We start from the raw sequence: 27,881 nt of genomic DNA, 5'->3' as shown, positions 1-27,881 counted from the left end.
TCGTTATTTCATTTTTTGTCGTTGTGTAGCAGCCAATGGCAGGTGAGCCCCCCTCCACACACATGAACCCAAACACCTACACAACAAATTATTCACATTTAATATTTCATATAAGATATTTTATAACAAATGCATGAAGTGATAGTTGTAAATGTGTTTATTTATGTGGTCATTGAAGTCACCAAAATCTTTAATTGTCATTAAAGGCAAACATTTCAAGACAAATAAGTGTGTTTCAAATAAGATACTGAACACAATTGATGTGTTGTGATACAAAAGCAACCAAATGAACTGTAGTAGAAGAAAACTACTTATGTACAAAGATATGATACAAAACGCTGTACATAAAAATATATGACTTAAAGTCTGTCGCTATTATCATCAAATCTCTGAGCATGATTTTAGTATATATTAAACATTGAGCAAGATGCTCAGCATTGCATGATCTGAGCATTGCATGCTCACGTGACTTTTAATCCATATCTCACTTTGTTTCCGATAAAGCAAATCTCATAAGGAGATAAAAATACTTTTAAGGTTGCTGCATTTATCTGTGTGTGTATATACATCTATACACACAAAAAAAATCCCTCACACTTCAAACCTTAAAAAAAACAACACTATAGCAGCAGGCCAAGGCTTAGATAGGCCCCTTGGAGACTGAGGCCTTGGGGCCAGTTATTTAGCCAGAAGGCGAGCTGGAATCCTGATCTTATTATACATTCCACACCGATGGACCAGGTCTCTGGAGGAACAACAAACACAGGACAAGATGAGGGTACACATGACATCACCGCCCCCTTTTCACCAACCAATCGGGTTGGTTTTTGCTTTGTAAAAATTACTGACTGGGTGTCATTCATATCCACTCCCCTCTAGTCCATGTCCTGCTGAGGCAGGGGCTTTGTGGTGCGAGGAGCTCTGCAGCTGTGAGGCCGTCTCATCACCCCCCCCCCCTGGCTCCTCTCCCCCAGCCTCACTCCATCTGCTCGGGCTCGGCATCCATGCAGGTCTCCCAGGGGTTGCGGGGCATCTGGGGCATAGAGAGGAGTAGGAGGGCCAGGCCGGAGAGGAAGAGGAGGACGAAGGCGGAGCAGGCACAGGCGAAGGACCAGGCGTAGCTGTACTCGATCCAGATGGTGTCCTCGCTCTCGATCATGCGCTTCACCGACTGGCGCATCACCTCCACGGAGATGAACGCACACAGGCCTGCATGACAGGAAGGAGCTTCTTAAGGACCGTGGACCAATAGCAGGCCTCACGCACACACACACACACACGTTAGCGGTGCTTTTCTGGTAACGAATTCAGGGCAAAGACCCTGGACGCCTCCCAGTGAGCTCTGAGCCACGGAGGCATCAATAGGTGATAGGGCTGCGGTCAGCGCAGCCCTAGACATTTTGGCCTCAAACATCACATTGCAGCTTTCCTACCTGCGAATGCGTAGAACATGCCAGCAGGTTTGAGGAGGTAGTCGCGTCCTTTCCCGCCTTTTCCGGTGCAGGAGGCGATCAAACATAAGGTGCCCAGGATCATGAAGGCCAGGCTGAAGATGGAGATGGCCGCAGCTGAGATGTTGTATTCTGTCAAAAAGGAAGAGGTAGAAGAAGAGGGGAGAGATCCAGAGGGAAACAGGCATGAGAATGAGGCAGGGACCTGTGACCCACCCAGCTGTGGAATTGGAGCATCCATGCGGTTATAATCTGGATTTAATGTGAACTGTGTGGGATCAAAGTCTGATGTATGAACATGCATCTTTGATCCAATGATCTGAGACTTCCGCAACAGAGCTCATCATCCAAACCTCAGATTCCACTAAAGGGTCGGCCTATAAGACACAGTAAGAGAGGGAGATAAAGCATGTGTCTGAATAGAGTTGCCTCCTCATCACATGGTTTAGATAAGGTTACCAGGGCTATGAAGGAGTGTGTCAGATAGGGAGCTAGGCTTAGCGTGCGTGCGTGAAAGCAAAATTGATGACATTAGTATTATTCTCAGTCGAAAATGCGACATTTTAAGATAGTTTCAGCATTAAAATGCGCTTTGATTAATTTCTGTGATAAATGTAGATTTTCAGTCAGTGAAGGTAAATTATATATTATATGGTTGATGTAGTGTTCAGTGCTGTTTTATGTAACTGATCCAAAACTGATAAATAAATTTGATTCGAGTGACCAGAGAAGACTTTCTTCTTTGGGACGGACGAGGCCGACGAGTTTCCCTGTTGCACAATGGTTTTTTTGGTAGACAATGTTCTTTCAGTAAAAGCTTTAGAGTCACCCAGGGAGGACGTTTTTTCTCTAGTCTAGATTTTTGTGGTTCAACCCACAAAAGGTCATGATCGCTTCGCTTACGCCCTGAAATCGTAAGCGATTTTCAGGCGTAAAACTTTCTTAAATCTAAAAGGCTATCGAGATAATGTGTCTATGGTGTTGTATGTCTATGTACAACACCATAGACATACAATAAGTGACACTTACTGTATGTGGAGGCACAGAATGACTTGGGAGTGAGACAATGACGTCTGGTCTCTTATATGAATCTAGGCATTAAGGGTCACTTACATTGATTGCGGGCCTCAGGGATATATTATAATAATTTGAGGGCTTTAGCCCTACAAGAAGTGATTCACAATGGGTCAGGATTAGTGATCGACCGATATTATCGGCCGATATTAACGTTTTTTACGTGTATCGTATCGGCCGATGTTTTTTTCTTTTTTCTTTGGCCCCCAGCGTCTCTATGACGCAAAGCGCCCCTATGGCCCCCAGAAGAAGGGTCCTGTGATTGGTCCTCTAACAAAATCATTTCCATAATCACTTTTCCGGTTTGACTTTGCACCTTGCACATTAAAGACCAATAAAACACCAACTAAGATTTTAAAAGCTTTGGAAGTTTATTTACAACACTATTTACATGGCTTGTAGTCAACATATAAGATTGATCGGGCGGTGAATTGCATTGCTTATCCAACATCCTCAAGTGCTCAAGGGGTCTCCGTAGTTACAGAGTCGGATTACGGATTAAGGAGTCGGAGTAGTGTACTTTGACATTTTAATGCAGTTCACCAAGAAAGACGACGAAGAAGAAGGGGTAGTCTGCGTAAACGAGAATCCGTAAACGAGAATTGAAAATATCACTGGATAACACACATTGGATAACACTATGACCAATCAGAAGAATACAAGGGGTGACGTATCCAGACCAGTGGAGCTAACCAATAGATAAGACTCTTACCGTATCCGGTCGGTAAAACAGCAACGCTTTTGGCCCGCCTATTCCCAGAGTGACTTGCTGAGCAAATTCAAATTGTGCTCTCGCAAAACTCTGGATTTCCAGGGTATTATCGGCTCAAGAAAATCGATATCGGCATATCGGTTATCGGCTAAGGCTGATGAAAATAAATCGGTATCGGTCCTAAAAAATCTGTATCGGTCGATCCCTAGTCAGGATTAACCCTGACCCCACGCTAAGCCGTGTGACATCCAGTAAATAGACATAAAACATTGTCTATTTCAAGTTCCCCATTTCCGTAGGGATAGAGAGAGAAACTTGTGCCTTAAGGCGTGTAAAGGCAGAAGGCCTGTGAACAGGTTTGTAATGTGGGGTCGCTGCACCACCCTATCTCCGTCGCTTCACCACCCTCTCTCCATCGCCACCCTCTCTCCGTAGCTACACCACCCTCTCTTTGTCGCTGCACCGCCCTTTGGATGGGGTACCTATTTTATTTGCTTGCCTTGATGCATTGTTTTTTAGTTGCAACACATCTGTGTGTCATCACACAGGAGTCACCATTGGTTTTATGGTATTTTTTATCAGCGCTGTGCGGATGCTCCACGTCTGCAGAGGCATTTATTTCTTTATTTGCTTTCATCTGTTCTGTTTAAAACCAAATGGCTCGGGTCCAACAGAGAGGAGCGGGCTGCTGTTTGGAGGTCTGTGTGAGCACTTTCACTCAAGTTTGCATGTAATCAAACTACGGCCTTGCCGTACATGAACCAGGAAACTCACCCTTTTGAGTCTTATATTCAAAGATTTCCGCATCTTCCCCTGGCGTGAAGTGTTTGAAGTACGTACAGTTTTCCTCTGTTACAAGAAAAAAGAAAAGAAAAAAGAGAATTAGTTAAAAGTAGATTGGTGAACTGTTTAACATATCTTAGTATGCTAATGTAGGGGTAACAAGCAGAAGACCAGAAGACCATTACACACACCACCAACTAACATTGAATGAAGAATGAAGGAGCATGCAGAACTAACTATCATTTATAAAAGCTGAAGTTAAACAGGCCCGGTAAATCCTGCTCTGATGGTCACCATAACAAACACTCACAGATTCAGAGCAGCCCTTCAGTCAGCAGAAGGCTCTGCTTTCTGTCATAGTGCAGAGTGCTAACAGCTCACACCACATGTCTGTGCCAGTCGGTCCTCTCCCACACCCCCATCTTGAAATAGATGACTGAATCTAGTAGCAATGTAAGATTCACCTCATGTCCCTTGAAGATAGAATGGACCAAACTTATTTTTTACAGTATCCATTGCCATTTTCTTGGTGCTGAAGTGCCATTACTTATAAAAGGATATTGCAGGTATCTTAAAAGAACTGGCCGAATATACCCCCAAGAAATTATCAGACAATACCTTAAAAAATATATTTAATTTTCCACTACATATTGATTATCTCATATCTAGTTCTGATCCCTAGTCTACGCAGACCTAGAGGTGAACCCTGGGCCGAGGATTCTTCTGTGGTCTCATACCCCTTTGTCCTGGACTACTAAACTAAAGCTAATGCTTAGGTGCCACCCTGGGAATCCTGTCGATCTCCCTTACTCTGCATATAACAATGATAGGCTATTTATGGCATGGCTCACCATTGATATGATTCCCATTCATTCCATTGCATGACATTCGCTTGGACTCATTTTCTTTCTTCATCCAATTAACATGTTCAAAAGCAGACTAACCAAAAGGTTAAAGAACTGTATACATAATAACTGAATTTATAACGTTTATGAATTGTGTAACCCAGGTCTCATGTAGTTAAAATAAGCTAGAATGGTTAATACAATGGGACTGGGCCTGGGCTCGTTGTAGTAAACTACAACTTGGTGTACCCTTAATAATGTTTGCTACTTTAATAATGACCACCACAACTGTACTTTAAAAGCAAAAATCCCTTCACAGGTATTTATTCATCAAAATGAGTACTTTAGAATAAAATAAAATGCACAGGATTATTCAAGGTATGAAATAAAAGATTTACAAAATAAACTTGAAAATAAATATGTAATCCCTTTGAGAATCTTTAAGGTACCTTCAAACAGTATTCTTTAATTTACAACACCTCCAAACTCAATAGTTTACCTGTGGTCCCACACACATTCATATGAACACACATTAAATTAGATTTGAACCCGTTGCAGGCCTGTTTATTGAAGCTTGTGCACGGTGGGGCCTGAAAACTGCAATGGCCGCTTCACTCAGAGCTGAGCACAAAATAAAAGCACGTGACGTGCATGTGTATGTTAGTAATCACGAATCCAGGGTTTTGTGAGTAGAGGTAGGAGGGGAATGGGGGATGATAATGGCAATGGCGTTGGCGGTCACAAATCAAACACACGCGCGGGCAACGGCACGGTGGCGAAGTCACAAGGAAGAAAAACACAGCACAGCCGGGCACGGCAGAACAGCAGGGCCATCGGTTGGAAACCCGTCTCTCTCTCTCCAACGTCCGTCTCCTCTTGCAAGTCACACACAAGTTTATATCAGGACCACGAGTAGTCCGACCTCCACGATAAAACTTAAATGCTCCCCACACCACGATGCCTCTTCTCTTTAACTCTTGGGTCGCCACTTACACAGTGACTTTACTCTGATTGGCTCGTGAGGCCTTAACACAGGGGTGTCCAAACTTTTTTCACTGAGGGCCACATACAGAAAAATCTACGAAGGGCCGGGCCACTTGGCAAAAATAACACATTTTTAACCATATGAAACCACAATAACTTGATGCATTTATATCTTTGTTTATAGATGACGTATTTATTATTTTTAACCAGTTAAATCAGGGCTTTTCTGTCTGTCTCTGTAACACCCTGAAAAGAGAAGAAGTAAATAATTCTCTTTCAACAGTATTTACATAGGTACATTGTTTTCGAAAAGAAAGTATTAAAGGCAGAAAATATACAACTTCTTCACATTCAAAAAGTGAACTCAACAGTCTTATTGTTTTCTATACTTGTTAAGTAAAAGCAAATGTAACATGTAAGTATTACTATACATATATATATATATATATATATATATAAATTCAAATGAAGTGCAAAGAAATAAAAAAAATATTACATGTAGACATGTACCATTTGTGTGTTTTTGTCTCATACTGTCTTAACAAATGAATGCTGTGTAATATATTTTTAACTCGCCTATAGTGGGAACAGCGTTATACTCAGTGGGAGCAGTGATGCTGCGCTTTGGACTGAAGGATGGCTGGCAGGTCCGGCGTAAGTTTGGTGGTTGAGATGCGAAGGACATCACAGAGATGGCTGTCTGTCATTTTGCTTCTAAATCTGCTTTTGTTCAGGGTTAAAAGAGAAAATGTTTGCTCACATATATATGTGAGCAAACATATATATATGAACAGGCTCATCAATCTTTTTGCGTGGCGCGTCATCATAGGAAACTTGGCCTTTTCCAAGCTCCGGTAGAAGTCAGGTAGGGAGAGAAGCTGGTGCTGATTCTTCAGATGGTCATCACACTGCATTTTGATCAGTTCCATCTACAGAGTCTCTTGCACGTCTTCTGCAGCCATCAGGAAGGGAGTCGAGAACAGCTTTATTTCTTTTTCAATGTTAGAAAAATCTTCGAAACGCCGACTGAACTCTGTCATGAGAGTTGCGATCACAGACACGTATTTATCATTTTTAGAGTAAATATTTGCCTCTGGAAAAGCAGCATTGATTTCTGACAGCGTGGGGAAATGCGCAACATTGAAGTTACGTAGTTGTGTCTCAAAGAGACGGAGCTTGACACAGAATGATTTCATGTGCGCACATGAAATCATTCTGTGTCAAGCTCCAGAGAATTCCAAGCTTTCCTGTCTGATGTAGATGCTGAATACGGGGACCTACTCTACCATTCGGTAGTGCGCTGGCTTAGTCGCGGCGCCGTGCTGAAGCGGTTTTATTCACTGAGGTCGGAAATCTGAAATCTGAAATTTTCTGCACTCACTTTCGATCTTCCGTTTCTTTGGTTCTGCCATCTTTTCTTACGGGCGGGAATTTTTTTCTTTGATTGCTCTTGTAATGGGGAGTCACCTGACAATAGCTCCACCTAGTGAGTTTACTAAGAAATGAAATAGAAAAAAAAAAAAAAAAATTAAAGAAAAACATATAATTTATTATTATTATTTTTTTTTAAATGTGCTGCAGGCCAATCAAAAGTGGGCCGTTGTTTGGACACCCTGCCTTAACATAACCAAAGACAAAACAGGAATGAAATGATTGACACATGACAGGTAACAGGTTGGGTTACATGTATAAACACGCTTCTTCTTCTCTACTTTTCTCTTGGATCACAGATGTTTTACAGACTTAATGAACTTCAAGACCTTTATATGAATTCATCTTTTAACTGTAAATAGTCTTATTAAACTGTACATATTATATTTATCTATTTATTTTTAACTACTAAGAACTCTATAAACTTTTTTAAACACATGTAATTATACTGTAAATTATTTTTTATGCTCTGTAACATATGATTTTTGTACAGGGCTACAATTGTATTATTGTGGTCTCCTCGTAATACAAGATTTCGATTACATTTTTTACCAAATTCACTACTTTTTCAATTTAACATTGAAGACATCCCAGTCACCAAAATGATATTCTTGGAATTGGGACGTAAGCCTTCCGTTCATACTTTTTGCAATGAGGGATTTAGTGAATGAGTTCATTGGTTTCACTCCATTTTAACTCGTATTTGGCCATGAGGTTAGGGGTACCCTGAAGCTGTTTAAAGAACTGTTGCTTCAAAACAAGCCTGGTGCAGCTTTTTGTAGGCTTCTGCAAACCAAGGTTATGTTGAGATTCAATGTGGCTGTGTTTACGTATAATATTAATCCCAAAATGATTGGCTATTGTTTCCAGCTGTCATACGTAATTAGTTTAGTTTTAATTATTAAGTTACTTAAATGATCAACATGACTCGTGTTTATATTTTAAATCTCTCGATTTTCATAAACTGCCATTTGGCCCCCTCCGTTTTCAAAAATAACATTGTGCACACCTGTTACTTTTCAGAAAAGTTTTCGTTTACACTAACCCGTGTATATATGCCGTCAGGACATTCCAAAAAACTGTAGGTGGCAGTGCCATGAGAAGCTCAAGCCCACGTTAGTCAACCACGTTAGTCAATGAATGCGCACTTTTGGCGCAGGTTCAAATTCAGGCGTAAACTGTGACGTCAGCTGCCTAAAACTTAGTTTTCTCAGTTTACATGCAAAGAGGCAACCAAAGTTTTCCAAAATCTCTACTCTGGCCCGAGTTTTTCGAAAGAATCGTTTCCGTTTGCGTGTAAAAGAAGAGTAAAACCATGGGAAATGTCTGTTTTTTCAAAAATAACCATGTACCTGTAAACAGGGTTCTGAGTGCTACTTACGTCACTCCTAGAGTTGCACACGGACAGATTGGGCAGTGATACAGCCGATAACCTATTTTTGAAAGCAAATCACCAAGCTCATTGATTTAACGAGGCAGGTTTATTTTAAACCATTCATTAATTTATCATGTGTGAGAGGTCATTCCTCATCCTGAGTGTGTATTGACTTTTTCAAGTTTCCTAGTTATGTCCACAAGCACATTTTTAATTTATTCCACATTAAGAAATCTATTAATTGGAAAATAAACTATATGTATATAAACTATTAATCTGGCTCTCTATTCCTTATTCCTATAAATATGCAGCTTACCATGATCATTGCACTGCACTACAGAAATAGTAAATACACAGAGGATGAATAATAACCTCTCACACATGAGGGATCATTGTTACGGTAGGGTAGCAGCAGCTGTGTGTGGCCAGAGGTCTCTCAGAGTTTGAGACTGAGGGGAGAGTCTTAAGGAGTCAGCAGGTGAGAGTCGGGTGAAGGAAAGTAACCCGAGGGACACACGTTGCTCGGACAATTCATTGAGGGAACACTTTTGGATATATATATATACACAGTGAATTAAAAGAATGGATATCAAGGCGCGGGCTGATCAGCCAGACTGACGGTTCACCCAACCGGGACAAGGAACCGGTGCGGAGTGTGAGAGACGGAGCTGTTCGCCTGCGGTGGTTGTGGACCTGTGGTGAGTACCTCGCACCTAACCCCTTAGAAAGGTTAGATTGCATTCACCCAGGGAAAGATTAGGAACAATACTCAAGTTCAGCACACTACGTAGAGACAGACATAGGTTACGGGCTGTCTACCCGGGTAATAACGAGCGCGGGAGGTCAGCACGTAACAGTCATAGCCTCAGCGGCCCTCTGGGAGGCACTGTTCTTTTTGGCACTGAGCACCTTAGAGGTTGTCTCTTCCCTGAGCTAAGGGAACCTAGTTTACGCTAAAAATGAAAAAAATTGCGGCAGCTCAGTAGTGATGCGATGTTCGTATACATTTTCGGAATCTGATCATTGGATCTCATTCAAATAAACAAAATCTTTTCGAGTCATTCATATGCACATGCGCAAATCGAAGAAAGATTCATGAGCAGATCAAGATCGTACACAACATAAATAATATAAATAAATAAATAATACATTTCTTATACAGTAGTTTAATTTGCTTCTGCAGATACTGTTGATATATGATAACACAGTGTAGGGTCTACGTTAGAAATAGCAGACAAGTAGACAAACTGTATACGATATAGCCACCATTCTCGTTTTCATAATCACCATACTTAAAGGCCTACGTGCAGGTTAACCGGAAGTTTTGATTAATAGGTACATAAAGCACTCAAAATATGAATATCATTCATAAAATGTCTCCAAAATAGTGTTAAAGTCCAGTTTTTGTCGTTTTTGGCAGTAACGGCTGTTTTCTAACGCCATCGGCGATGTTGTCACGTTGGGGAGACATGGTGGAAGGTAGCCTCAAACTAGTACTAGAACTATGGCGTCTAAGAGGTGGCAAAAACCACAAATAACATGTATGATGGCCCACAGCCGTATAATTTCGAACCTGTCAGACGTGAGAGGGCGAATGAGGAATTGCAGAGAACTGATGGCGGTCAAAGCCAATTAAATGCATGGTCAGAGGAGAATGAGTGGAGAGTTGCTATCATTTAGCAACGAGCGCTGGAGCTAGTCAATGAAAAGCAGTGCATACAATAACGACAATTTTATTTATTTTTACTGTCAGTGAATAGCACCGAGTGAAAGTCAACGTTTTCTTTATATCTAGTGACAGCGATTATGTCGTTCAGATAAGTATTGGTAAACTTAGTCAGAAGATCTACAAATAGAAGGCATAATGGGCTACCTTGCCAGTCCCACCTGTGAAATCCCCCCCAGATAATCCCTAATTATTTAGGGACTTTATTTTACCCAGTGTGCGAAATACCCGTCAATATTCGGGGGTCCCCATCTCCCGATTGTTGCGCAATACCGATACACATTTTGCAGTAGGCCTATAACATTACAATATTTCAGGGATGCAAGACAATTAGTATTTAGCCTACATGACAACACGCACACACAACATTTTTTGATAATCCGATATATTTTAAAGCAAAACAGGAGGCTACATTGGCTAAAGTTGTTTGGATGCACGTTGATTTATAACAAGTAGAGGCAAAGTTCTGCATTACAATGCAAACACGACAATAATTGGCACCATCTGGCGACCTTAGAAGAGCAATCAACTGAATAAATGGCAGGTATAGCCTATCGGACGCCATCTGTGCACTTGCAAATGAGTGCCTGCAAGTATGACCGATCGTGGTGTGACATTATTTAACCATCAATCGACCGCAAATACGACCAGACAGATGTACATTGAACACATACGCAAAGCACATCGTCCAACCTGGCAGATGCTGACAGACAGCCCACAACAAGCCAAACATCACCACAACAGGTGTGCTCTCTCTCACTCTCTCACGCCCGTACACAATCACTCCAATTTATCCAACTCCAAGCCTAGGCTGCTTCACTAAGACCACAACTAACCACAAGGCCGGCCCTAAAATGGCTAAAACGGAAAAAAAAAAATAAAAAAAAATGGAAAGCCATAATCCAGCCCCAGGAAACCGGCCGGTTTAAACGCTCTAAACCGCGGCTTCGACGCATTTAGCCGCGGACGATTAGCCGCTTTGCATACCTAATAGCCGCGGCTATTAGGTATGCAAAAGCGGCTAGTCGTCCGCGGCTGAGCCGCGGCTCGTCCCCGGCTAAATGCGTCTAAACCGCGCCTTAGAGCGTTTAAACCGGCCGGTTTCCGTACGGATTCCGGCTGGCGTCCGGCCGGTTTAGCCCTTTTACTGCGCCATTCTAGGGCCGGATTATGGCCTTCTTGGCTTTCCATATGTTGTCTCCCTTGTTCTGTGTGGTCTTGTAGGCTATACTGTCCTGTGTGAACCGAATCACCTAATTGAATTCCCGACAATTTGTGTCGTTTGGTATTAATAAAAACTTGACTAGGCTATCTGTCTAGGCTATTACAGTTTTTGGTACATTTCTCAGATCAGAATTGAAATTTGCAAAACAGTAAGTGCATTTCTCAAAACAACTTGTACAAATAGCAAAACACCATGGATTTCATGCAAAAGCCAGTCTCTTGCTCAAAATCCTTATTTCGTTTCTCAAAAGTAAATATCTGTGTCAATGAACATGTCAGTGCCATCACAATGACAAGTCCTTGTGTCATTGTGTACGGATAAGACAGTCAAATTGCTTAGTCATGTTGTCAATATAACAGTGTACTCTGGAGGGATGTTCTGATGTAAACTATGGCTAAAGTTTTGAAGACAATTATTGTAAATTGAAAGTTACACCTTAGTGTATGTGGGAGATTGATTGCAAGAGACTGGACAAGATTCACATTTACGCTTTGACTGTTGTTGTTTGACTGTTGTTGTTTGTACTGTAATTTGTTGACAGACCATGTCATTGCTAGAAATGTGAACATAGGAAAATCTCCTTAGGGTAAACTGTACATGCATTGCTGTAGGAATTACAGTGCAGTCTTCCTACACCTCCTGACGTTCCTGTCTGTTGGGCCACAAATTCTCATCCTCACGCAGCCTCACTCCTCTGCCTCTTCTTCTTCTCTCTGGCTGTTGACCCTGTCCAATTCCTTGTCCTTCCATTGACAAACAATGTAACATTGTGTTGTACTCCAGCTATATATATACTTTCCAGTTCATGGTCCAGGAGATGCACCTTTGAGCTATTTCAGTAAACTGGTTGGTTGATCCAACACTTCACACATTTCCCTTCTTTAGAGAAAGTCAAGATTCACCTGGTAGCAATTTACCAATTCAGGACAGATTTAGAAACAAAGTCTAATGGAAATGTATAGAAATATGCTTGACATATTATGACAACTTGTTCAACCATTTTGCATGTAAGGACTTATGCAATGAACTTATGCCTAAATGTTGTGGGGGTGAGACTATTCAATAGAGACCCATTACAATACATTTTGATCAACATGACATAAGCAATTGATAATGTAGGAAAGAGAAGAGAATTGTACATAATCATTTGCATGAATGTATCAAAGCATTTGCAACTTGTTCAAAGAAGTGGGAAACTGCTTTTTTGATGTGCACAAGGGACACAATGATGTGAAGATTGAACAGGTAGTTTTGAGAATTTCAATTCTGATCTGAGAAATGTACCAAAGTGACTGAGAAAAACTGTAATTAACAATTATTCGCCGAAGGCGAAGTGAATAGTGGGGAATAGCCCCGAGACCGTTGTTAATTAAATGCTTTATTTTATTTGTTGCGGTTTATTTGTTATTAGCGGACATTTTGCAATGAAAACAATATCGAGTTTGAGATGTCAATCATGGGATATTGCCCAATATCCCGAGATAGCGAACCAATCAAATTGCGCCATCTTAGGAGGTTCACTTGTAGCATATACTAACTATATATAATATCTATGTATTTATCTATGTATCTGTATAATCTGCTGAACACTCTCTTACTAGTCTCTACTCTCAAGGGTCTCAATGCGGCCTTGGTCCGTGTCTCCCCAACGTGACGTCATGCAATGCATTCTGGGGGAAATGAGAGTCAATAGCAAACTGCTAAAATAGTACCTACTTTTTTGTATTACATTCCGTTTTGTGATGCCTAACAACATTAAATACAATGGATTACAGTTCAAATCTTTATTACCAACAAGCAAATTGCACAAATTCGTTGGAAAATAAACCCTGCAACACAGCCTTTAAGTTTAATTTGGCTCATAAAGAAACAATGCGTCTCAGTTTCTACTTTAGCACACACATTTCACCTTTCGGCGAAATTCGCCGTTTTCAACTCAAACTAGGTCATTTACGTGAATCGTGTAGATCCGAAGATTTTTTTTTAAGGGGGGGGGGGGGGGCTGACCGACCAGCCAACCAACCATAGACTGTATAATAACCGACTGTAGAATGAGCGAGAAACAAGTTTGCTATCTTTACAATAAAAAAAATCTTTGGCCAAATGACTCGTGTTCCACGACCACCAATCATCATCAAGATAAACCACAGCGCGCGTCCCCCCCCCCCCCCCCCATCGTTCCAGTCTTGGAGTGGACTGCTCAGTCGTCAGCGAGTTACAGATATAAGTTTTGAGGTAAGTCTAGTAACCTGACAAAAAAATGTATGCTGTATAATTTTAACGTTGCTTAAGTAAATTAATAGCTAGACCAGTTCTACGCACCCAGTTAATGCAAAAAGAATACGTTTGTGAAGGCTAATCTCCACAGCATACGTATTGTTATCTGATATTACTGGCGGCTATGTCATTGTGATCAGATATGAGAGGGATGAAAACGAACACGTAATGAAAAAATACACATCCGTGTGTGGTTTAATGAGTAGCTAGCAGTAATGGAAACACCAACTCTTACGGATCATTAAACCTGGACGGATGCAGCTGCCTTAACAAACGTTTATGTTAAAAAATGAGCCCTGACCCAAACGATAAATATTCTGATGATTATCTTTTCAGAATGAGAGAGTTAAAGAGGATGAAGCATTGTATGTAGCACAGCTTGACTCAGGGCTTAAGTGCAGGTGGAGCTGGGCTTGGCTAAAGCTGGAGGTGAAAACGGAGGTGAAGGGACAGCAGTACAGCTTCCCGCTGTCACAATATTTTGAAAAAATCGACAGAGCGGGCTATTCCAAGTGCAGCCTTTTTGCTAAGGAAATAAATTATGGCTCTCATGACTCTCATGAGTCATGAGAATTGGATTATGATAGGACCTGGGTCTAGAAAAATAAATTATGCCAACCCGAAGTCTAATAATTCATGATATTTTCTTTGAGCACAGGGTATCTGCAGTTCCTTATTATGTTGTTATGCTTTTTCATAGCAAAGTGATCCAAGTGAATCCTAATACTTTTCCTGAGATATAACTGGCATGCATTCCTTGTGTGCTTTTTTGTGCATTGAACCACAATGTTATTTTCTTTATAGGGCAGACAGACACTTGTCCATACACTGCATGACAAACAGCTGCAAGTTTTCATGAACTTCCTGGCTTGCTTTGTCAAATCTGAACACCTGAATCTGATGCCCAAATCCCTGGCTACTCTTGAACTTGACAACAAGCTGCTACCTTTGAGGGAGATGTATGTGGGACGGGAGGCGAGTAGATTCAGATCAAAACATCCACAACATCCTGTGAGTACATAAAAATGAATGATTAAAAAATTTGTATCGATACTCAGTATGGTGTATCTCCATTTTAGGGGTGCTCAAGAACGTGTAACGTTTTTCCATATAATTCCACCTACTATAAGTATTGTTGATCTGTTTCAGCTACTGAAGACATTCCTGCAGGAAGTGTCCCAGGCATACAAAACCTGTGCAAAATACCTGCAAAAGAAGCTGCCTTTGCAGAGTGAAACTCTGCAATCTTTGTCAGCTGTGGACCCAATTGTGAGAGGGCACCACGGTCAACTTGAGGAAGCTCACACATATGATGGGTCACCTGCTGCCACCAGATGCTGGCACAGACCAAGAAATTCTGCGTTTTAATGTTGACCAGGCGCTTCCCAGTTTTCAGAATGGAGAGGATGTTGTCAAGTGGTGGGCCGTCGTCTTCAATACAGGGAAGTAAGAGGGCAGTCAAGGTTGCCCTCTCAATTTTCCATGGCGCCCTGGTTGAGTCGTCATTCAGTGTCATGGGGAACATCATTGATCTGGATTTCAGATGTTTGAACTCCCAACTATCTGCAAAAGCCTTGAACTCAGCACTTGCAAACTGTGGGCTGTTAGATATGACAATGTGTACAATTCCATGCATTGCGAAAATAGATTTCATAGCATTGATGACACCTCAACTGGTTGTCTCGGACAACTTCTAGATTTCCAGATACTTTGAAAAGTAACCTACACATAACCTACCCACTACACAGAAATTCAGATCCATTGAGATGGAAGTGATCAGTGCCAATCTTCTCCCACGGTCTCTCTGGCAATGAATGCAAGAGTAGTGGTTCTCTCGTGTTGCTGTTCTGTCGCTGGTTGCAGACTGCACACTGGGATACCACTTGGTCTATTTCAGTGTTCATTCCAGGCCAATATAGAACGTCTCTTGCACTGGCTTTGCACTTCATTATTCCCAGTTGTGACTCATGTATTCTGCTTAGCATTTCTGTTCTGAGTTGTTTTGGGACAATGAGCTTGTCTGTTTTGAATAACAGTCCATCTGAATAGCTCACTTCCTCTCTGAAGGGGAGGAAATGAGCTATTTTTGGGGAGGCTGAGATAGGGCTGGGCAATATGGGCCAAAATGAATATCTCAATATTTTTTTACTATATCTCGATACACGATATATATCTCGATATATTTTGAATCTCCTCTAGAGCACATCATAAATGATTGATTCAACCATGTCTGGCATAATGTTACTACATGTTATAATAATTTGAGTATTCCTGAAACATAAGTCTGCATGTAGATTACATGAAACAACATATTGTTTAAACTCATTAGTGCTTTCTATTGGAAGAATTTAGAACTTGCACATAAGAAAAGGAAATTCACAGCAAGTTAGATTTACCAACACAGCATTTATTCAAACCGTTAATTATTTTCGAGCAAAAACAGAGCTCAAAGCCAAACAAATGTGCATTCAAAACACTGACAAGAAATAATGATCATAATACTAAATTAAATCAAAGTGCACCTTTTTTCCATCATGTTTTTTATGACTGGCTAACAAAAAGAGAGCTCAAAGCCAATAAAAAAATGCATTGAGCAACCCCTGACAAATAAATAGTAATAATAATTAACTAAATTAAAGTGCATCTTGTTTGCATTGTTCATTACAACATTAAATCCAAAAAATTGTCAAATAATATGTGAAGAAAAGAAGCTAAGGTCAGAAATGTCACTGTAAAACAAACACTTACAGGACAAGAACAATCATGTCACAGGTGTGTGGCAACATATGAAATGAGCTACAGGTTCTGTGCCAAAAACACAAGCCTATCCACAGTTTCAGGCTTGAGAGATGCCCGCTGGCATGTGACAATGTTCCCACTGGTACTGAATACCCTTTCCGAAGGGGAACTGGTGGCAGGCACACATAGATACTTAATGGCCAGATTTTTAAGGTTTGGGAACATGTCTTCATGTTTCTTCCACCACTGCAGGGGATCAGACTCACTGTCAGCAGCAGCAGACTGCAGGTAGGTGGACATCTCTGTGTGTATCTGGCCTCTCTGTGATGGTGTGGCAGAGGCAGAGCACGGCGTAGCTTTTTTGAAAAAACTTCAGAGAGTTTTCTTCTTTGGTGGCTATTCTTGAGGGTGTGAAACAGTGGCCTCAGCTGCACCCTGGTCAGACAGCATTTTCTCCATCTCAGCCATGGCTCTGAGCTTGATGTCCTCGATCTTTTCCTCTGCAATGTATGTCGTTTTGAACCTGGGATCCATGAGAGAAGCCATGTCCAGCAACTTGTTTGTTTCAGGGTCAGCAAATTTCTCCTTCAGATAGTCCAGGATGGAGACTTTGATTGACTTTGTCAGTGGAGTGTCATCCTCCTGAACAGCCAAGATGCTGGACTCAAAGAGATGGAGCACAGGCTTGACGTAGGACACTGTGACATAGTCTTCACCTGATAAGGCATCGGTGAATTCGACTAGGGGTTTTAGAGCCCTATTAACGGATTCAAGGACTTCCAGGTCTTGCCAATGAAGAACAAGATGCCTTGTTTTTTTGTCGGAGCCCAAGATTTTGGAAACGGCACGCTCCTGCTCCAGCACCCTCTCTATCATTTTTTGTCTGGATCCCCACCTGGTAGGAGACTCGCTGATCAGCTGGTGTTCAGGAATGTTCAGCTCTTGCTGAGCTTTGGCCAGGTCTCTCCTTCTTTTCCAGCTAAAAGAGAAGCTGCTCACCACCTTTTTGCATAGGCTGACAGCACGGTCTATCCGGGGGTCTTTCATACTTCTCTCTGAGATTAAAAACAAACAAACATTTGAATGTTATAATATTTGTAAAGAAATCCATAATTCTTCAGCAACACCAAATTAATTCTTTCAAACATAATTTATAATTATCTTTTCATCTTTTGTACATTTTATATTTTATTTTAAAATGAACTCTAAATTCAAATAGTTTTCTTTCAATATACACATGAATATGCATAAATCACATTAATTTTTTTATTCTAGTCAATTTTAACATGGCTGATAAAAAAAAATCTAAAATAAATGATGACTTTACTACCACTAGGTGGATACCAGTACTCACCAATTGACAGGTGCAGCCAGTGGCCAAAACACTGCAGTCTTGTCCAACCAATCAGGTGATGGTGTGGTGTGGTGATGCTGACTTGACGGGCTTGTTGTAAATTCCATGCTGCCAGTACTTCCTCCAAGCCGTGTGCCAATATCTCGCCGGTATGATCTTCCGGGAAAAAGCTTGTTTGAAGGCACGCGCTCTTCAACTCCCAGTTGGCAATGTAGTGTACTGTGAAACTTAAATAAGGATCACACGTCCTGCTCGACCACAAATCGGTGGTCGACGCGTAGAAAGTCACGTCTTTGAGCTTCTCTCTCTCTGATATGTATAGCTCTGGTAGAGCTTTTTCGGCAAAAAACTTGCGACCAGGCAACTCATATTTAGGGTCAAGCGTCTTAACAAGGTTTTTGAAACCAGGCTTTTCAACGACACTTATTGGGGCCATATCTTTGGCTATGTAGTGTGTGACAGCGGCAGTAATTTCTTGGGCCATGCGCTGTTTTTGGCATTCTTCGTTTTGCAGCGGGTGGCATTTCAAATGAAAAGTGAAATAAATCAAGTGAAATAAATTTGTGGTGCTGCTTGATCTCGTGGCAATGGTTTTGCGGCATATTTTACATAACACCGTTTTTTGTTCCACATCTTCCTTTTGGTAGCCAAACCACTGCCAGACGACGGATCCTGTACTATTCTTTTTTTAAACCAAATCCTCCGTTTCCATCATCTTTTCTCTCTCTCTCGCTGTTCTCACTCAACGGTAGGAGATGAGTGACCGGTCGCTGTTCTCACTCACCGGTCGCGTGTGTGACGTCACACACGCGCGTAGAATCCTAGAATCTCGCGGGGGGAGTGAGTGTGTTTAATGCATATGAGTCTGTGAGGCAGAGAGCCACAGGAAAGAGCGAGAGAAGGGAACACAACGAGTATGCCGGCGGCGGCAAAAAGAAACATTACGTGCCAATTTGTATTCGATGTTCGCGACAGGGGCATTTTATTCATCGCCTGGAGAACATCTCGCAATACATCGCATATATTCGATATATCGCCCAGCCCTAGGCTGAGATGGGGGTGAATCAGTCATCACTCTGTGAAATATATGACCATCATGTCCTTAGAAAGGCTCATGCCATTCTGGACTGTGTTGACCATCCCCTTCATCCAGAGTTTGTGCTTCTTACCCTCAGGTAGAAGATTCAGTGTTCCTACTCACAGGACTTAACGTAACAAACTTTCCTTTGTATGCACTGCTATTAACATGCTGAATTGAAGTAATTTCACTATTGCACTTTATGCCTCTTTTGCACACTGTTATCCTGGACGACTGCCTCCCCCAATGTAGCGATATTGCACTGTATCTTATGTATTTTTATGTACTGGTCTCTGTCATTTGTGTTTTGATGAGGTTTCCATCACTAATTGTTACCTTAGTCTGTGTCTTGTTGATTGTGTTGATTATTGCTGCATCCTAATCTCCCCTAGTAGGATAATTAAAGTTGACTTTGACTTATTCCTTTGGTGTTCTTTAGTGTTTGCATTTCCAGATCCTCTCTGAGGCTCTTTTAAACTTTTACTGCTCTGTCATCGGCAGCTGACGTGTGATGCAGTTTACGACCAGATCTTCTTCTAGCAGTTCTTAATCTGTTTCATCAAGATAGGCATGGCTTAAAGCATCAGCAATATGGAGTTATTTGCTAGGCTTGTATGTGACTCTGAGACTGTACTTCTGTAGCCTTAGCAGCATTCTTTGAAGGCTCATCGGTGACTGGTGGAGAGGCTTCTTGAGATACTCTCCAGTGGCTTGTGATCACTTTCAACGTCTATCACCTTGCCATAGACATATTGATTTATTTCTCACAGCCATATACTCTGGGGAGTATTTCTTTTTCAATTTGCAAGTACCTGAGCTGACAGTCAGTGAGTGCATGAGAGGGGTACGCCCCGGGTTTGCCTTGCTACAGTGTGACTGCGCATAAACCTTCTGAGCATGCGTCCACTGATAACATATCAGGCTTGTTGTCATCAAAGAATTTCAAGGTAGGTCCATTTATGACAAGTCTTTTCAGTTGTTCTTATTCCAAATTCCCTTCTGTGTCTTTCTCAAGCAACTTCAGACAGGTTTTTGATGAACTTTCTAGATACTGAATCATTCCCATGAATCGTTCTTGCTTGTCAGTGGGTACATTGAGAATGTGGCCTATGTATTTGATTTCCGTCATTCAGATTTTGCATTTGTTTTTGTCCAACTTGAGATCGTAATCTCTGGCACACTCCAGCAGCTTCACTAACCTGCCATTATGTTGTTCTAGTGTGTCTCCCCATACCAGCATATCATCGATGATGTTGACCCACATCCAGGCCCCTCTATCATCTGAGCAACAGACCTCTTGGACACTTCTGAGGCTGAAGACATGCCAAATGGTAACGGTAAGACGCGATGGCGCCCTATTGGAGTGTTTATCGTGCACAGCTTGGAACTTTCAGGATCAACTTCAATTTGCCAAAATCCTTGATTGGCATCTAATACTGAAAAGTATTTTGCTTTAGGCATACGGCTCAATGCTTCAACAGTCAAAAGTGGATAATATTCTCTTTTTATGGCTCTGTTTAGGTCTTTCTTTTAAATCCAATGCATCTGCATTGGATTTTGCATCCAATGCAGATGCAAAATTTCTCTGGTGTGACCACCGTTACCCATTCTGTCTGTTCTGTTTGTCTTGCGGTAACACCCATTTGTTCCATTCTGAAGTCCAGTGAGCTGAATGTTTTTTCTGACATTATGTTGCATTCAGCACCTTTGTCCAGCTTTAATGTCGCATTCCTTCTGTTTAATTGCACATTTTCAGTCCACAATTCCTCATAGTCTTTGTTGATAGTTTGAATGCATTTCTCATAATTTACTTAAAGTATGCCAATAAACATGCCTGTGCTACATTCATCCTGCTCAACAATGTGCATTATCTTTAAAAAAATTGTAAATTACACTTCCCCCCCCTTCCCCTCGGAAAATGTTATTTATTTTTTAAACGACTTACACGTCTGCCCATATGGTGGATGACTGTTTGCTTCATGGCTGTAGCCACATCTTCTGCATGCATTCTTCTGATCATCCTTTTACAATTACAATTAAGGCATTTAGCAGACGCTTCTATCCGAAGCGACTTACATTGGTTAATACACACATTGACGGCAGAGTCAACCATGCAAGGCGACAGCCAGCTCGTCAGGAGCAGTAAGGTTTAAGTGTCTTGCTCAGGGACACATCAACACTCAGCTAGGAGGAGCTGGGGATCGAACTAGCGACCTTTCGGTTACGAGACAACTACTCTACCTCCTGAGCTAAGCATCCCCCCCCTTTTCAATCTTTTCATTGCCTTTTTAGCTTTGCACTGTTTTAACAGTCCAGATTTTATGTACTTCAACTTCATCATTAGAAGCCTTGACTTGGCTGGACGTGATCTCACTCGCTCGACTTTTGCAATGTTATGTTATGTTATGTTATGTCCACCTCTCTCAGTAGTCTTCCTCTAACTTGTTCGTTATATATGCCACATACAATTCTGTCGCAAACTAATGAGGCGTGCAAATTTCGGATCTCACAGTCTTTTGCTTTACTTAAATTCTGTAACCTACAATATGCATCGATCTTCTCAGAGGGTCCTTGTGCCCGCGTGAAGAACAAATGGCGCGTGCACGGCAAGTTCTTTCTCGCAATAGTTCTGGAGCTTTTTCTTAAACGCCGCAATTTTATCTTCCTCATCTTCTTTGAATTTGAACGTGTTGCTTACTGCTTCTTCGCCAGCAACATGCAAGAACTGAAAAGGCTCTGTCTTCTCATCTACACAGTAACGTTCGAAGCGTTGAATCCAACTTTTCCAGTTTTCAGAGTATGGTATGCAATCTACTGAAAGGCTCGCTCTCACTGTCTCTCTCTCCTGGCGTTCACAAGCTTTCATGTGGAACGGTGGGTTGCTAAGTGCATGTCCTGCCTGTGCAGGGATGTATAGAGGGCTTGATAGACCATATCTCTCCATGGAAGCACGACCATACATCACAGTCAGTTGTCAGGAATCAGAACCGGGCAGATTCCTCTGTTGTGAATGCACATCACTGGTTTCAGGAGTATTTCCGGGTCTTTTTGGTCTATTAGTTTCCTATTTCTACATTTACACTGTGAAAGGCTTCTTCAGACCGACAGAGACGATTATTTCATCAACATATTATATATAGATTATTTATTATATATAGAATATATAATCTTTATATATAGACCATTTGGAAGTGAAGTCCATTAGTTTTGAGCAACCACCACTTGGAGGTGAAGTACATTAGTTTTGAGCACAATTAACATTGTACGGTCAGAATCACATTGTTGGTCAAAAAGTGATTCTCTCGCTCTGAAAACCATTTTGCACACATAAAAACTAGAAAAGTTGATATTTCTGTTCCTTTCACTGCAAACGTGTTAATAGGCTTACAAAATGGTTATTTACGCCATACACCACCATTTGGAAGTGAAGTCCATTCGTTTTGAGCACAATCAACATTGTAAGGTCAGAATCACATTGTTGGTCAAAAAGTGATTCTCTCGCTCTGAAAAGCATTTTGCACACATAAAAACTAGAAAAGTTGATATTTCTGTTCCTTTCAATGCAAACGTGTTACCAGGCTTACAAAATGGTTATTTAAGCAATACAACCACCATTTGGAAGTGAAGTTCATTAGTTTTGACCACAATCGACATTTTGACCCCGTCCATCGTTTAATGTCAACACATGGCATGTCCTAACCAGAGCACAGTGATTTCCTTAAGGTAACTTATAGACGTGTGAAATCCCTGCTGGTTTCACAGAGCTGCCCATCCCTGAGGGGGCATGCTGTAATCCTGTTGAATATCTAGCCAACACTGCACTTTAACCAATAACCATGCAGGGCAAGACTGAGACTCCAGCCATTTGCCTTATTTAACTGGCATCTTTATTAACAGCCAGCTGTCCATCACGGTGTGTAGAGTTACCAGGACTGGAAGCCTGCTTGGTTCTACCCATGCTGGAATTTTGACAAACACAAGTAAGTCTTACAACCAATATGTTGATTTTGGGATAATACTTAAGTTAAAACCCCTAAACCCATTGGACTAAGTAGCAGCAATCGGGGTTCCTGCCCCCAGAGGACCGCTGGGGACGGCATGGGACGCAGGGAGCTATGCCTGCGTGTACAGGTGCTGCTGTCAATCACTGAGTGCTCATACCACTGCCAGCACTTGACCCTGGCAGCCCGAAACCAGACAGCTGGGTATTTCAACAGCCTATATATAACCTTTGGGCCTTAGCTACACTGCACACAGAAGAAGAAGAAGAAGAAGAAGAAGAAGAAGAAGAAGAAGAAGAAGAAGAAGAAGAAGAAGAAGAAGAAGACAATAATGGCCCATCCTTTTCTTGATGGTGGATCTGGGTACTGGTTGTGATACATTGCAATGTTTTTAGGATATTTATATAGTTCTGGGAGGTTCCTGCAATGTATACAAACTCATTAAACCAGAGAAATGTTAAACTAGAGTAGGACATGTTAAACCAGAGATATAGCAAACCAGAGTAGGACATGTTCAACTAAAGTGGGACATGTTAAACCAGAGACATAGTAAATCAGAGTAGGACATGTTAAGTTAAGTCATCCTTTATCGTGCCTTTTTTGGGGAAATTCTTTCTCTGCTTTTGACCCATCCGGGAACCAGTCATATACACACACAGAGGAGTGTCCTTGCCAGAGGTCCACACACATGGGGGTACACCGGAGCAGGTGGGGGTTTCAGATGCCTTGCTCGAGGGCACCTCATCTGTGGATGAAGACGTCTGGAGAGTGCTCCACAACTACTCCCCCGTCCACATTTTTGCCTACCGTTTGGGTTTGACATTTGACATTCGAACCGGCCACCCTCCGGTTACCGGTCCAACTCCCCAACCATTAGGCCACGGATGGACATGTTGAACTAGAGACACAGTAAATCATTGAAGGACATGTAAAACTACAGTGGGACATGTTCAACCAGAGACATAGTACATCAGAGCAGGAAATGTTAAACTAGAGTGACATGCATTGACAAAGGCAGAATAACCTCAATGAGTGACGAGGGAATAAGCAATTGCTGACGTCATTACAGCCTCTGGTGAGGTTTTACTTGGAGCATGGGCTCTAGGTTCTGTCAGGAGTAAAATGGTTGGAGACACAAATGTGAAGTGAGGCAATTTCTTCCAGATGATGGTCTCCTCACTGGAAGTAGGCCCTGTGTTGGATCATATCCTGACACAGCTCTTAAGACCTGGGAACAAGGGCGTAGGAACCGGAGGGGACGTGTCCCCTCCAATATCGGAGACAGGCGCATTTGTCCCACCTAAAAATTATACCGGATCTGTCAGGTTTCCGATATGTGTCCCCCCCCAATGTTAAACTCATTCCTACGCCCCTGCCTGGGAGTATAATAAACATCAGCTGTTCCTCACCAAATACAGATATCCAGACAGGAAAAACCCCCCATGGCTAAACGAAATGACTCATCCAATTGATGACCTACATTGAAATAAAAACTGAAAGGGACATATTCGATTTTTAAAGGGAAGCTTACTTTATCCTACTTGTTTGAGTTAGTGGTTGCAGCACGCTCTGAAACAGGGAGCCTAGGCAACTTACATTGGAAAATAATCATAATTGAATTGAAACCGTTAACAAAGTCTCAGTATAACCAATGAAACAATTCTTGCTCTGAAGCCAGTGCGGAAATATTTAGCACACTAAACCAATAGAAGCTGAGCGAGCTCATCATGAATGCCCATTTTATTAAGTTAGGTCTCATCTCAGTGATATAAATAGATGATGATTAGAACAAATTAATCCCATCCTTTATTAATCCCACAGTGGGGAAAGATGTAGGTGTATGTGTGTTTGTGCTTTTTTGGAAGGTTATTCGTAGCAGTGTTCACAGCAATGGCCCGACCGCTTATTCATACTCTATTTGGTATAAACTAATGGTCTTCTATGCATATGTTAAATAAGACGAATGGTTTTCCACAGGCGTCTAGACTGGAATCAAATAAGGCTGTTAAAGAGCTCCACCTGTGAGCACATGAGCCCCATGTGAGAACCACTCTCAATCCTACGCCTCATACTTCGGCTAAATGAGATCATCCCATGCATTCAGCAAATGCATGCCATGCCTGCGAGACGGAACCCCCTTTTATGGCTGTCTATCTGTTTGAGGAATGGCCTTACCACCAACAATGGCATCTTTTGGGTCTGAGTCTTCAGACTCCACAGAAGGCTTTGCCAGACTGAAAATGAGCCCATTAGCTTGAATTGCTGTTTAGCTTTCTGAAACAGCTTTTTAGGTCAATTTTTTCATTGGTACACAAGGGGCATAACTGGGGTGATCCGAACATGGTTGTACTGTTGTGTTATCAAATGTTCGGAAGCAAGTTTCACTAGCAGTCAGTTGTGTGATTATATCAATGGATCCGTTACATCTTAACTTTTGTTAGAAGAACAAAGGCCAGAGAAAATTAATTGAAGACCCCCCCCCCCCCCCCCCCCCCCCTAGAATCAGAATCAGGCTAGAATCAGTTTGACATGGGTCAGTTGAAGCTGCTTAAACCAGCCATCGTCCACACACACACTCCACAAAAACAGAAAAAAAAAACAAGTTAAACGTGTGGAAGGGAAGCCACTTTAGTGAACCTTGAACCCTGCATGTATGGATACAGCCAACAGAAACTAAGGCAGCTCATGGCTCTGGGACTACTGGGACTACAGGGGCAGTAGTCCCAGTTTTAATTGAATACACTTTCTTTATTAGGGAGGGGAGCTGGAACCCCAGGGCAGTGCCATTCAGAGCAGGACGCTCCTCAGCACAGTCATCAATACAAGTCAAAACATGCAGATTATGGCTTTGAATGATTTTCAAGCCTAAGGGGGAGGTTTATTCGATTTCTAAACGTGAGCACTCTGAAAGCAGGCCTGTTTCCTGTTTGGTTTTCAGACTTCATTACACACTAATGTGTCTTCTTCCAAGACACTGACACAGTCATATGACCTGATGCTAGACCATTCGCTCTATTCTTAGATGCTGGCGTCCTAATGCACAAAGGACGGCCATCTTTCCAACCACACAGTCCGTCCTGTGCTCGATGCTTCTCAACCGCCGTACGCATGCATCCAAGCCGTCCTCCTTACCTCCTGGCAGGCTGATGGGGCCACAGCCGTGGCCCTCGATGTAGTTCTCGGGGCCGATGTAGATGTTCTTCTTGCATAGCCGCCACAGGCCAAAGTGGGCGGCCTCGCACGTCTCGTTCACCTTCTCCATGCGGGGGCTCAGCACGGCCCAGTGGTCGGTCACCACCGCCACAAACATGCAGGCCATGCCAACTATCAGCACCCCGATGGCCACCTTGATCTTGGTGCGCTTGTGCATGGTTCCGTCACGTATGGACCGCCTTGGCTTTGGCTCCCTGTTCTCCAAGTGGGAACAAAGATGGCGGTAGGCACAGTTCAAGAGTCGTGTCTTTGTGGAGGGGTTAAATAGTGTCCCGGAGTCCTCTTCTGTCCTGAGTGGGTGTGGCTGACCTCAACACCCACAGAGAGAGTCTGAAACTCTTTCTTCCTATTACTTACACTGTCCTCTCTGCCTGCACTGCAACTCTGATGGGTGTGTTTGTGTGTTTGGTTTGAGAGGAGAGGTGTCCAGAGCGAGCTGCCTATTCACTGCTGCTGTAGGGCCCAGGGGCCCCCGTTCAACCCTCCCAGCTGCTGGATTCAATCAGGAGATCCGATCTGACCACACAGCCAACTGACTGGAGGGGTGGGAGGTAGGGGTCTGGCGTTGGCTTGGGTTGTAGCAGGTGTGTGTGTGTGTGTGTGTGTGTGCGTGCGTGCGTGTGAGAAAAACTCTCATAAAGCACGGATGGATGTATCATTCCCCAAATTCAATTCCGGTGGCTAATTCCTCGCTCAAACGTGTTTCTTTATGGGTTAGACTTTCTGAAAGTGTGAATCTCCACCTTCATTGGGACTGAGCCACACATATTTTGGCTAATGCTGCCCGCTCTGTATTTCCTCTGTAAACTATTATATATATAAGGAGCAGCTAGCTGTGTTTATAAAGAGCTGCAGGACGCTCCTGGCCCGGCTCTCACCATTGCTCACCGCTGAGTCTGGCTTCGGCCAAAAAAAAACATAACAGTTGTGAAATATTAAGTAACATTCACTTAATTACATCCAAGTGTTAAGTTATATTTATTTAACCAAATTAAGTAAAGTCTACTTGTTTTTCATAGTCAAGAACATCATTTTCCTCAAAATTTTAAGTAAATTTGATATATCTGTAGTATATGCTGTTATGACGTAATTTAGTAGATTTTAATTATTTTCTTGTGCTTTCCATTTTAATTTACTTGGTTGCATTACGTTACATTACTCACTAAAATTAGGTAATCATTGACAGTTTTTTTTTGATAGATGTTACCAAATAAATGTAACCAATACCAATTTAATATATATTTATCACATATCACCCAACTAAATTACAATGCAATTAAACTGTTTATTTATCATTTTAAAACACACAAACATGCTCTAAACAACTTCAGGGAGACATCGACTGGATCCTCATCAGCACCATGGACGACGCGTATTTTGAGGATGTGGTTACTGACATCACTTCGGCTGTCCTCCTGCATACAATGTACAACAAAAAAGAAGAATGTTTTTGAGAAACAAATAATAGAACTGCATGAATCATTCAAAGTGACTTCATTATCAGGGAAGAATGAACACAAGAATATCTCTTCCTTTGTCTGCTTTCCTCTTAAAATTAAAGACCGGACCGCAACCGGAAACGGAATTATAGGTTGGTTGTAGTCTTTTCGCTC

General features: G+C 42.0%; 1 protein-coding gene across 1 annotated transcript; it reads right to left on the bottom strand.

The window, feature by feature from the left end:
* Positions 1 to 976: 976 nt before the first annotated feature.
* On the bottom strand, positions 977 to 26,425 carry LOC307070927 (voltage-dependent calcium channel gamma-1 subunit-like; the record flags this gene model as incomplete). The annotated part of the gene is made up of 4 exons (XM_079729697.1): positions 977 to 1,209; positions 1,434 to 1,583; positions 4,012 to 4,086; positions 26,188 to 26,425. 4 exons carry the CDS (start codon positions 26,423 to 26,425, stop codon positions 977 to 979), a joined length of 696 nt encoding a protein of 231 aa, XP_079585823.1.
* Between the last annotated feature and the right edge of the window lie 1,456 nt (positions 26,426 to 27,881).

This window comes from Pollachius pollachius, assembly GCF_949987615.1.
Source record: "Pollachius pollachius genome assembly, chromosome: 2".
In the NCBI taxonomy this organism is placed as follows: Eukaryota; Metazoa; Chordata; class Actinopteri; order Gadiformes; family Gadidae; genus Pollachius; species Pollachius pollachius.
The sequence above is the reverse complement of the archived record's forward strand: the minus strand, read 5'-3'. Positions and strand labels throughout refer to the sequence as shown.